Here is a 13,490-nt window from a genome sequence, read left to right as displayed (position 1 = left end):
TGGGTGCCACTCCTGTGTCTCAGGAGGAGTTTCCAGGTAGGCTTTGTTAGATCATGAGTAGAATACTGTTGCATTCATTATGTAATAGTGTATATAGTTTTAATGTGTGGCAGGTTACTTTTATGGTGAGGGTATTTAAGATAGCTGCTGTTTTCAGGTCATTTAGAGGTTGTTAGCCACATTCTTGTTAGCATAGCAGTTACTGTAGATATAGATCATTGAAAGTATTACCCCCTGTTATACTGTTAAATGTGGTGCTGTTGTCATTACCTCTCCCTTTACTTTTTCCAGGGCCATCAGGAACCCACAGATCTAGGCCTCCTTCAGTTGGTAAGCAGAATACATTTATGCCAGTAACGTAGAAATATTTCAACCTATCTACTAAATTTCATTTCAGGCCTGCTGTATGGATTGCTGTACTGCCTGCATACTTGTCAACTGTACAGATATTTGCAGAATGTCCAGATGTGCCACTCATATCTTTGGCCCATATTTAAGATCATAGTGATTGAGTTACAAACTACTGACAGATCATTAAAGATTGCAGACATAAAATAATGACAGATCCCATATAGAAAAATGTATACCACTCATAAATGTCATGGTGAATGTGCCACTCATATCTTTGGCCCATATTTAAGATCATAGTGATTGAGTTCCAAACTACTGACAGATCATTAAAGATTGCAGATATAAAATAATGACAGATCCCATATAGAAAAATGCATACCACTCATAAATGTCATGGTGAAGCAATACCTGCTATTCTATCACCTTTCTAGGTTTGTAATGGCAATATGTCACAATAATATTCTTGGACCTTTGTCCACCCATTAATCATGGCTTTATCCACATGCCTTGTCCTAAGAGGTTGAGAGGTATGAATGTCTGTAACAGTGACAGCAGTCTAACTTGCTTAACATATATTGTAGCATAGTAGTGCAAGTATTAACGTTTTCCTGTTTTCCTTCCTTTTACCACTGGTCAGTATGGAAGTGGTTCTGTTTCCCCTATGCCACCTAATGTCAGTGTCTCATCAGACTCTGATGATAATAGTGGCCAAAGTGAAAAGTGAGGCACAGCCGGGGGTTGCAGATGCTGATTCTGACACCGAGGTTGACATCCAGTGACACCCTCTCCTTATCACCAGACACAGCCATACCTCTCAGCATCTTATTGCAGGAAATCTGGACAAAGCCTAAAATAATGGGAAGGGGGCAAAGGCCCAAAAATAGAAACAAATTTTAAATATTGCTCTTATAAACTTGGAAAGTTCCTAGAATAACAGGATTTGTGCTAACATATATTTTCTGAAGGATATGAAGTCTGAAACTCAAATGTACATTATTATTTAGTGACTTCAATCCTCACTGATTTACCAGAAAAACAAAAATTTTATGAGGAACAAACCAAAAATATGAGGCAAAAATTGGGAAATTCTGCAAGAATCTGGACAGTTGAGAGGTATGGACACAGCTAGTATGCCTATGCATACCCAGTCTACTGAGGCCATAGTTATTGGACAGTTGGATGGCAAGGACATTGACCAGGGAAGTGTGGTTACTACTGTGGCTTCACCTGTTGCATGTATCTCATCACGTGTCACTATACGTATGTTTAGGGCAGTCATGGAGACACAGGCACGTTCAGAATGGAACTCCAGGAGAATGCTTAGGATTATAGATGCAGCACAGTCTGACATCCCTGACTGCCTCCACAGTGTTATGGATTCCTTGGATAGGTTGAATGACACATTGGAATGGGATGTGTCTGTTAAGGAGCACAGTGTATCTGTCAAGGAACACACGTTGTCTGTGATGGAACATCTGCTGGGAGGGGAGTGTCGACCTCATGGGCATAGGTCAGCAACTACATCTGCTGAGAGCCAATGTGGCCATGTCTGATCATGCTCCCAGAGTGGCAGTACATCCACAGCTCCAGCAGGGAGTATGCTGTCCACACCCGGATGTAGTAGGCCATGGGGATGTGATCCTGGGCATTTCCATGAAGGGAACATGTCCAACAGATATCAGTCAACTTCAGGTAGTAGCACAGTATCTGACCTTGGGCGTGGAGGTGCCAGTGCAACTCCTGGCAGAGCCAGTTCCCGTGTTCGGGGGTGGAGACACTGAACTTGGCTGTATTCATACAGGCTCTCACATACCAGTGTCACAATGAGGGCACCTACAGACACACACAATATTTACATGGTCCATCTCACCTGCTTCCCTTGCTTATTCACACACACTCACCAGCCTTTTGTGTCAGTCTAGGCTTCCTGCAACCCCACACAACACCCTGTACAAGTGATGATAACTGTGCCACATTCTTGTTGTCTCTCAGGGACACTAAAGCTATATGTCTGATGCACAGGGTGACTATCTAGACATTATTACTTCCATTTGTGCTGCTGAACTGATAATTGTACCTGTCATTTACATTATATGTAGCCATTTAGACAGTTGCTAGCATTATAATTTTTCAACTTTATAGTGGATGCTTTTGTAAGGGCTGTAAATTGAGACAATTAAATCTGTCTCATTACTACATCTAACTTTCTCTTTAAGAATTGCTTAGTACAAACATCTGGGTGCACATCAAAAGTCAACCCATCAGATTTAGAGCTTAGGATTGTATGTCAGCACTGAAGACAAATCACATCAGAATGGTAATACAGTATAAGGCTCCTTTTTGCATGTACATTGCCATAGGTCCTGAGGTTCATAGGATGTGACTAAGTTATTCACCTGATGGTGTTTAGAAGCATAGCCGTTACACCACAATATAATATTAAAAGTCAGATATAATGCATGCCCAGGTTTTGTTTAGCAAGGACCACCCATGTCCAGGAGTGAAGCAGCAGTGATCCTTGGCAGATAACATTTTCACACAAGTCATCCAGCCTGTCCTTCAACAGGGTAATGGAGGTGCTCTTCTTGACATGGATTTGAAACCTACTGTAGAGGAGTGACGACCCTTGAGAGATGTATCTGTCTGTCCAGCATGTCCTATGTATGTCATATTGTACATTGAGGTCCCTGGAACAGGTAATTCAAATCCCACATTACTTATGCATGCGCAGCATATTCATCCTATTTTGGTCACAGATAGCCCTGTAAGACACATAATCTGACTCAAAGTTATCTATATGATACTGCACACAGTAAGAGATATGTCAGTCTGCCCACAGAAGACACATGTTGGAGACCCTCTGATGTTTTAGTACTCAGACATTTCTGAGGTCTGTCAAGTTGGTGCAGGTGTCTGATAAAATACATTTCAAAGGGTAGGTTATATTCATTAATCAACAAAATAGTGTGGCTATCCAAAATATAAACCAAGAATACAAAACCAGGAAAGCCGCTGAGTAGAATGCAGTTACTGAATTCCAATTCAAAACGAAAGTGACACCATCCACGTTCATTAACGCTTTTATTAAACAAAAATCACATGCGTTTTTGTCCCTTACTGCAGGGCTTCCTCATAATATAAAAAGCTGAAAGTTTTTATGTCATTTTATCTGAGGAAGTCCTGCAGTAAGGGACGAAAACGCATGTGATTTTTGTTTAATAAAAGCGTTAATGAACGTGGATGGTGTCACTTTCGTTTTGAATTGGAATTCAGTAACTGCATTCTACTCAGCGGCTTTCCTGGTTTTGTATTCTTGGTTTATATTCATTAATACAGCCAATTTGGGATGAGTATAGGGGATTGCTAACATATATTGCTATTGATGTAATGCTGTTGCTAATCAGATGGAAGATGCATAAATTCTACCTCCCCACATTAGACCCAGAATGCAGTTGACATGTGTTCCAAGGTCTATCAATACAGAAGTGGGTAATAGTGTACTCATAGTTATTTTATAATAAGCAGGGACATTTATTATTACTACATGGTATGCTGATGCATTTCTGTGTAGTTCATGTAACACCCAATGCTTTGTCATCAGTCATTAGTGCTACAAACTCTTTGTTTTGTTCAGGACTTCTGAAACATATGTGTCAAACATGAGGGGTCACAGCACTGACACTTCTGTTACCACACATGTGACATGTCTGCTACTTGAGGTGATGTCATGCACTCTGATTGCATGTTGTTGGTCTGTGATCCCATTTGCAAACCAACTGATAATATAGGATATGATATTCATCTTGGTTAGTTTCCCACTGACAACAAATGTTGGATTGTGTTGAAGGCCTTGGCCAAGTTACAATAGGATGCGTGCACATCTTTGACTTTTTGTATGTCTGTGGTCACAGACTTGAATCCCACCAGGTTTTGCAGCCACAAGACACCCTTGAGTACACCTAACTAGAACACATCCAATTTTTTGGAGGTCACCTATTTCCTTGTGTCTGAAATGCATGCAGACTGTATCCATTGCCTTATGGCAGAGATTGCATAAAGTTACGGTTCAATAATTACACTTATATTTTGCCAATAATCTCTTGTGTGGTTGGAAAATGGTCACTGTATTTCAATGTGGACAACAGCAATATGCAGATTGTGGCTGAATATGGTGAATATGGGAGTAGCTCAGTGTTGAAGCACATGAAGAACACAGGCTGGAATGCCATCTAGTCCCATGGACATTGTGGTCCTAGTCTTGTAGAGGGCAGTGATAACTTTCTCAATGTAGATTCCACAGCTTTGAGGTGATATTGCACGCATGGTTTTTAGTAGGTTTGGTGGTGGCAAGGGGGTCACTTTTCAGCCAAACATGCCTGCTAGCAGGTTTTGAAGTTACACTGGGTCAGGGTGTGTGCTACCATTCACAGCTGGATCCAAATACATCTGAGTTATATATGTCAGTTTGCAGATGTACATGAAGAAAGCCTTATATCTATCCCAGGATATGTTATTGTGTAAATTATTACCATAGTTGCTCTGTGAGGGTTTTGCAAGGTGTCTTATTTGCATAAGGTGGCCTTCCACTCCTGGATTCTCAATGTTGTATTTGTAAACAGTAGCTTCTTTCAGTTACTGTATAATGTAGTAATGGCGGACATCCACTGGTATGGTTTGTATTTTCTGGAGGATCTTTGTTTGAGCCTATCAGGCATGGCTGTGTGTATAGATTTGTGTAGCTGTGTAGACAGGGCATCAGGGAGTACATTATTATAGCTGTCATTGTGGAAACTATGTCTTGGAGTTAGTTTAGATGATCCCTTTGGAGGACGTAGTTACCTTGGATGATGTTTGTGAGCCCAAGTCTACCTTTGGTGAGTTCAGTAACTATATCTACTTTGAAACATACAGCCTTATGGTTGGATTAACAGTGCAGGCACTACAGATGTCCCATTATATTGTTCACTAATATTGTTGAGGTACAAGTCTGGAATAAGAGATAACCTTGTGGGATGGTGCACTATTTCTTCCATGATATTTCAGTTCACAAGCTTCATTTAATATTGCGCAAGTGAGTTTATCCTATAATTATCCCCATCAATGAATGAATACTTTCACTCACAGCTGCCTGGGTTTGTTTTGTTCTACTTTAATTGTTCCATGTATTAATATATAGGCTGTGTGGCCTTTCATTATGGATGGTGACCTGTTAATGGTGATAACATGAAGAGGTTTCCAATCTACAGTATGTTGGACATAGAATAACTCCATATAGTTATCTTCTCTAAACATACTTGAGATGTACTAATCTTCAGTGTAAATACATACGACACATCCTGCTGTTCATACAACTTCCATTTGCTGTCTGCTTATTTGGAAGGCATTGTAGCCTTGCAAGGCCAAAGTACTTACTGCAGCCTTGAACCAGGTTTATGTGACTGCACAGACATCAGCATCTTCACTGTGAAGAGTGCTTACAGAGAGTGCGGTTTAAAACGTGAACTCCTAGGGTTTAGCAGCATAGCCCTTACTTAGTTGGAGTTGCACATTTTTCACGTTGGTTATTCTGATTTTGTGAGCTTTCTGAATAAAGGGATTATGGTGCAGTAAAGTGGCTTAAGTCTGGCAAAGCTGTGTGCTCTATCCACCATGTCATCCCACACTGACATGTACTATATCACCTTAGAATGACACCAGCAACTTAATGCTGTTCCTTATGTAGTGTTCATCCTAGGTGAGGGTATAATGCTGCTGAAACATAGGGACATACCTGGCTTAGACCCATATTTAGATAGCTCAATCATGTGTGTATTCATATATTACCTATAAAAAACAAGTAATCTCCGTGGTATCCCTGAAGTCTCAAAACAACCCACTAAAGTGTAGTGGGTCTAAAAACAAAACAGTGTAAGAAACTTTTCTGTGTGGAAGATTTTCAGTCCATATATTTCTAGTTAATCACTGTATATTAATCAGATCAGACAATAGTAGTAGAAGTAGCAAACATAAACTCGTCAAGTCAAAAAGTAATAGTAGAAAATATATAATTCTACAGCATTACTAAGTATTCTAAAGTAATCCAAGTAAGGCAGGCAGTCTGTTTCCAGTCGAAAATCCTTTATTAAGTACACAGACAAGCGATTCAAGTAAAACAAAAATAGAGTAATAATTTCCTCACAAGCTTTCTAAATACATATATACTTTTTATCAGGCATTGGTGTGGTTTATTGTGCTGTAAAACAAAGTGTTAAATTCACATCCCTTTCCCCATCAGTGTGACATTCGAGCTGGTCCTGCCCAACCTAGTAGCTGTTATAATAATATATAGCCCTAATGTACTTTAATGGTACATCTTATTTAACCAAATTATTAAGTAGATTATTAAGTCTGTGATTTTATACAAGGCACTATACTACATGGCTGGAAATATATCAACCTTAGTTCATTTTGCGATCAAAAATTATATATAAATATATACATATACATTTTGCATGTAAAAAGCAGTTTCTGTCTTCATAACCTATTGTTAACAAAGATCAAGATGTACCATTAAAGTACATTAGGGCTATATATTATTATGACAGCTACTAGGTAGGGCAGGACCAGCTCGAATGTCACACTGATGGGGGAAGGGATGTGAATTTAACATGTGTACCAATAACACTTTGTTTTACAGCACAATAAACCACTCCCATGCCTGATAAAAAGTATATATAGGGTCATAGGTTCATAGGTTCATACTAGGCTATCTGCCCTAGGGCATTTATAAGCTTAGCCAGAGTGTGTTTGGCTTTTGCCACCCATTTTAAATTAATTTTGCTATGCCCTTTTTCGAGGTTAGTATACTGTGCCTCTGTCTAACAGTGACACAGAAGTGATACCCGGGGTAAACCTATGATCCCCCATCCACTCATCAAGATTCCTCTTGAAGAGAGTCAATGAGGGACTCTGCCTAACCAGGACTGGGATTTTATTCCAGAGTGAAGGGAGCCTCTGGGTTATGAATCTGTCCCTCCAGCATGTCCTATTTATTTCAGTGCTGAGGTTCAAGTCTCTCGTGTAGCTCGATGGGATTTGATTTTCTGAGGTGCAGCATGTCCATTAATTCCGGATTGGACATGGCTTTATACATCAGGCACAGATCGCCTCTGAGCAGGTGGTATGCCATTGAGTAGAGCTGGAGTTTCTTTAACCGGGCAGCATATGGCATCTGTTTGAGCCCTTTGATCCTCTTGGTGAGGTACTTTTGGGTCTTTCCAGTTGCTGCAGGTGTCTGGTAAGGTACATCCCAAAAGGGGCATTGTACTCAATTATGGGCCTGATGAGGGATGAGTAAAGAGGCACAATGACCTCCCCTGATCTAGATGTGAATCCCTTCATGATTAGGTGAGCTATATAAAATGCTTTTCTAACCACTTTGGCCACGTGGTTGTCAAATGAGAGATTGCTATCAACTTGGGTCCCCAGGTCCCTGTACCTTACCAGACACCTGCAGCAACTGGAAAGACCCCAAAAGTACCTCACCAAGAGGATCAAAGGGCTCAAACAGATGCCATATGCTGCCCGGTTAAAGAAACTCCAGCTCTACTCAGTGGCATACCGCCTGTTCAGAGGCGATCTGTGTCTGACGTATAAAGCCATGTCCAACCCGGAATTAATGGACATGCTGCACCTCAGAAAATCCAAATCCCATCGAGCTACGCACTTGAGAGACTTGAACTTCAGCACTGAAATAAATAGGATACACTGGAGGGACAGATTCATAACCCAGAGGCTCCCTTCACTCCGGAATAAAATCCCAGTCCAGGTTAGGCAGAGTCCCTCATTGACTCTCTTCAAGAGGAATCTTGATGAGTGGATGGGAGATCGTAGGTTTACTCCGGGTATCACTTCTGTGTCACTGTTAGACAGAGGCACAGTATACTAACGTCGAAAAAGGGCATAGCAAAATAAATTTAAAATGGGTGGCGAAAGCCAAACACATTCTGGCTAGGCTTATAAATGCCCTAGGGCAGATAGCCTAGTATGAACCTATGAACCTATAAGTGGTCAGTGAATGTCCTATGCATTTTCTCTTAGCCAAAGCAAGGGCATACTGAGCATGCCTACATCTGCCTACAGGAACAGTAGCTGTGGGTTCCTCCTCCGAGTTCTCCTGTGACTGTGACTGTGGTGACCTAGGTGGTGGTGGGGGGATGTGTGTCCCTTCCCCTTGCTGATCCTGCTGCAGCTGTTTCCGCAGCATCCGATTGTGGAGCATAGCACATGCTATAAATATTTGTGTACATATGCATGGAGTATACTGCAAAGACTCCACCAGATATATCTAGGCATGAGAACTATGTTTTCAGAAGCCCAAAAACATGCTCTATGATGTTCCTAATTTGTGGGTGTGGCTCAATATGGCATTCTTCCATGGGTGTGTGTGCATTTCTGATGGGTGTCAGCATGTCCTAGTAAATGGCCCTGTGGGATGTTCCCCATAGCAAACATCTGGTATAGCTGTGATGTGTGCCAGATATGCGAGTCATGATAATTGCCAGGATTGCTAGCACACACATTTAAGACAATCCCCTGGGCATTGCACATGACTTGGCAGCTGATGGAGTCATACCACTTGCAGTTAATATAGATTCTACCCTGCTCAACAGGTGGTGCCTTGATGTGTATATGAGTGCAGTCTATGGCACCCAGTACATCAGGGTAGTGCACTACATGACAGAAATGTTGCATATTCTTCTCAGGGGTAAGGGGAAGTGATATGTGCTCACTGCCATGTAGAAGCATAGCATCCAGGAACTGCTGGCATATCCTGGATGCTGATGCCTATGACACTCCCACCATGTCCCAGTTGGTATTTGAAAAGTAGTTAATATCCTAAGGGCTACACATACCTTAGTTTCCACTGTGATGACTTCCCCTCAGTTGGCTTTGGCTGTTGGTAGAGGCTAGCAGAGCTCACAGAGTTATTGTAGCATGTCCCTGTCCAACCTGTGGCACTCTATAATCTGCAGCTCATGTAGTACCAGGAAGGTTACCCTGGGCCTGAACAATCTTCTTCTTCTTCTTGGCCTAGGCCTATTGTCAACAGCACCAGCATCATTTACTTCAGCCCCTAGCACATGCAGATGTAGAATAGCTGCATCAGCCCTGAGCATTATTTCAGTTAAAATTTCCAAGTCTACACTCCAATAGTGTTGAAATATTGAGGGAAAATCAGAATGTAGGCTGTATGCATACCTTATACATTTCTTGAGTAGGCCCCCCATGTAAGATTGGCTAATTAAGATGGAATTCACCTGCTTAGGATATAATTATCATGATTTAAAGATCCTGCTTCATTGAGCTGGAGTGCACTGTGTGCACAATCGCAGAGCACAGCAGTGCATAACTAAGAAGTAATGTAAAAATGTTATATTTTTATCCCTGTTGTAATGAAACATACAGAAAATGCTAATTACACAAAGTGAACATTCCTACACAGTTCCTGCTTTTTGTGATTCAACAAATCCACTGATTTTGCACTCATTTGCATAATAACCATGCTGCCAGCCTGGAATCTACATGGTTTTCTATGTTGTTTATATTACTCATATTTAATAGCTTTTGCAGCAAGCGGCACACTGTGCAAATGTGTGGTAAAAATAATTTTAAATGCATACTAATCTGACACCCTCCCTGATGCTTTTGGACATCCACAGTGTATATGTCACTCCTGTACATGGAAAATTTCTACGTACACTACCAACACGGACACAGAGTCTACACGGTTGTGTTTAAGGTTGTTGGAAAACTCCACCATGTTGTTTCACTTCATTAGCATAAATTTCAGCTACTTGTATGGAAATTTGTATTCCACGAAAGTTTCCGTCGTTGCACATGAATATGTATGATTGCATGTAGCTACACAGAGTTTACTGAATCTAAAACTTGCTATGCCAGTGTTTGCATCACTCCACAATGCTCACACAGAAAATATTACCATGTTAGCTTTATTTAATTCCCCCATAACTAAACAATGAACCTACATTAATAGAGACAAACATATGTTAAAATATGCAATTGGAAAAAAAAGACAATTTTAGCAACCTTTCTAATTTCAAGACCAATCAAAAAAATATTTATCTGACACCTAGAACTGTACATGCACAATCCTTAAAACAGATGTATGACCACCTACTCCTTATAATCATACCTTTCTCACTCTAAATTCACTGACACCTCCATTATCAAATCAGGTAGCAATGGCCTAACATTAAACAAAAGTTTCACTTTATTGATACCAAATTAATAGCGTATGCTCTTCTTCCTCGTCTGATAACGCTTGCTACTATTTATTTTTTTCTCATGTCCTTTCATAAAATTCTCATCTATGTAATAATAATAATAATAATACTCTCTCCATGTACTTTATTTTCTCTCCTGCTCATGGCAGCAGAATACTGTACTGATTTTCAACTCCAAACATTATTTTGAATAAGTATGCATTAGTTTGCTTGACATAGGTTATCCACTTTTGCATTGTGCCTTGCTACTTGCAGTGCATAGTGTATTATTAATATTTCTGTAAATGCATTTCAATGTTTATATCTGTTGTGGGGATGGTCTCCCTTTGTATTATTAGCTACTTAAAATGTTGTATGTGTGGTGTTGTGGAGCCTTTCTTCCCAACTCATTGTAAAATATTTAATCTGTTGCTAGACTTTCTCCCCCTCCATGTAGTTATTCAACTAATGATTAGATATTTCTGAATTTGTTATGGAGCTTTTCTCCCTGGGCCTCCACTGAAAATGGGCCATTGGCTCAGTTTGTGTTTACCGGTTATCAAAGGACAAATAAATAATATATAACAAAAAAAATAAAAAAAAAATGTTTTGCAGGGGGAAAGGGATGTATAATCATGTGGTATGTCTCCCTACTCCATAGCTCAATGTTTTTTTTTAATTCAATAGGCATTTTTTATGAAACACACAAATCATCAAACCATTTTGGCTATTCTTAAGTCATGAAAATAATCTAAGATATTTAAGAAGTATTGCCTTTTCATATCACTCTCTATTTCGCCCTTATTATTTGTTGATGTGCACATATGAATTGTCATTTTTTCTACTTAGTTGCGACTGCCTAGTAAGAAAATATACCTTTGTAATGCATACTCATTAACATTCTGTTCATATTATTGCTGAAACAGAATAAGGTACTTTTATATAACATTGTCAATACTCCATAGGAATCTTGATAAACTTGTCCAAATAGATGGCCACCACATAAATTTATATCAGTAACTTTGAAGGACTGTATGCTTGTATGGATGCAAATGAACTAATGGAGCATAAATAAATTCTAGAAGAAAAAGAACTGCATTGCCAGTTTACCATAATTAATGAAAAGTTACCATCCTGGCTGATAATTGCAACCCCTACAGCTTTAATACTCACAGAATTTATCAAAATCTGCTGGGAATTCTTGTTGCATAACAATGTTCCTTTGAAGTGACTGTCAATAAAAAATCTATTCCAAATGTATTTTCTGAACACACGTCCAAGGAAGTCAGACTTTGGCTGAGATTCACTGAACAGCACTGAATTATTGCACAGAGCTAGAGACATATAGGCAGAATACACACCTGTCTTAAACAGATATACATAGCTAGTGAAATATGCAAGGCAGAGGAGAACCTCCAAATCAAATATCTGTGAGTATAAGAAGGACAGGGTTGTGTTTTTTGCCACATTGCATGAAGCTTGTGAGAACACATATGTGATACACAGCTGGTAGAGCAAGGTATCACCTGTTGTTGCAGGCTGCCACTTTATTGCCTTGAGGTAAAAAAGTTGTATGAGATGTGACACCCCTGCACTGGCCCAGTAATCAAGGAACCTCAATACTCACCACTAGCATCAGTGAGGGACGTACACAACTGGTAAGATGACAAGTACACACACAGTAAAGTACAATTTCCCTTAACAGCACACAGAGATCACAGTCAGTCTGGGGCTGGTTTCTCCCTCTTTCTCCAGATCCCCAATAAGACTCCCCTCTGGCACAGCTATAGGGATAAGATCTCAGCCCAGTGGCCAAGCTAAGACCTCCAGCACTCTGTCTGTCCAACCAGTGCTTCTTATCCCTGCCCAAGTAGCGGACACATGCACACTTTGAGATTTGATTGATATACAAACACACACACACCTGGGAAAGGCTGGCACAGGTTTACCAGCTATGCCCTCTTCTTTCCAGACTATAAGGTAGTACCAGCTGCCACCAGCCACTCTTACTTATCAGCTACTATAAGGCCCATACCAAATGGTGTCCAATCCTACTGTGTAATGTTACTATTATCCAAATGGTAAGTGTGACTAAGACTAAGGTTATTGGAGTGGCCTATACAGTGTCACCAAATACATATGCAAGTACTTTAAGAGCTTAAATATATCTAAAAAACAGCTACAATTAAAAGGTTTAAATATATTTAATAATAAATAATAAAAGAACACAATACTCAAACAACACAGTAACTACAGAGTTCAGAATCACAGGAAATATTTTAAAACAACATTGCAGGACAGTCTGAAATAAATGCAGAAAACATCTAAACTAATCTTTACTATATTCCTATCTATATCTAAGAGAAATTACTGTACCCTAGACTTGCAGAGAAAGGCAACTGCAGATCATGGCGATGATGGATGTTTCCAGGTCAAAGGCAAGATACAAAATGCCCACTCTCCCTATGAGTTCTTAAATTAATATCACATATTACTGCTGAGTTAGCCAGGATGACATCACTCTTTTTGTTGCCTGCCTTCAGTTCTCAGGCTAACCAGATACTAACATCTCTGTGTTACAAATACTTATCTCTCAGACGTGCAGGTGCTTGGAATTCACAGAGCAATAAAAACACTTTACATTTTAAACCTAGTAATTATTTCTATTTCAAGACAATAGAAAGAAACTTCTAGCTGTAGACATCCTGTCTCCTTCACTGAAACTGAGACTGAGATAACACAATCGTAAAACATTCTGATTCCAACCTATTTTCTTGAAGCCTTGCAAGTTAACTCTGTATGTTCCAATGTCTACTATTAAAATATACATTTCTATTCTTTTCCAATAGGGTACACTGTGGTTACATTCTTGAA

General features: G+C 39.8%; 1 protein-coding gene across 1 annotated transcript in view; it reads left to right on the top strand.

Moving 5' to 3' along the window:
• Positions 1-1,481: 1,481 nt before the first annotated feature.
• The window catches only part of LOC122794944, a 129,873-nt gene continuing 117,864 nt past the window's right edge, over positions 1,482-13,490 (top strand). Inside the window, exon 1 of the mRNA XM_044063539.1 lies at positions 1,482-1,611. Coding sequence (XP_043919474.1) covers positions 1,482-1,611 — 130 coding nt within the window. The remainder of the gene's footprint in view (positions 1,612-13,490) is intronic.

The sequence above is a fragment of the Protopterus annectens genome, chromosome 2.part1, assembly GCF_019279795.1.
Source record: "Protopterus annectens isolate FY-2018-M chromosome 2.part1, PAN1.0, whole genome shotgun sequence".
NCBI lineage: Eukaryota > Metazoa > Chordata > Ceratodontiformes > Protopteridae > Protopterus > Protopterus annectens.
This window is presented reverse-complemented; position numbering and strand designations above follow the sequence as displayed.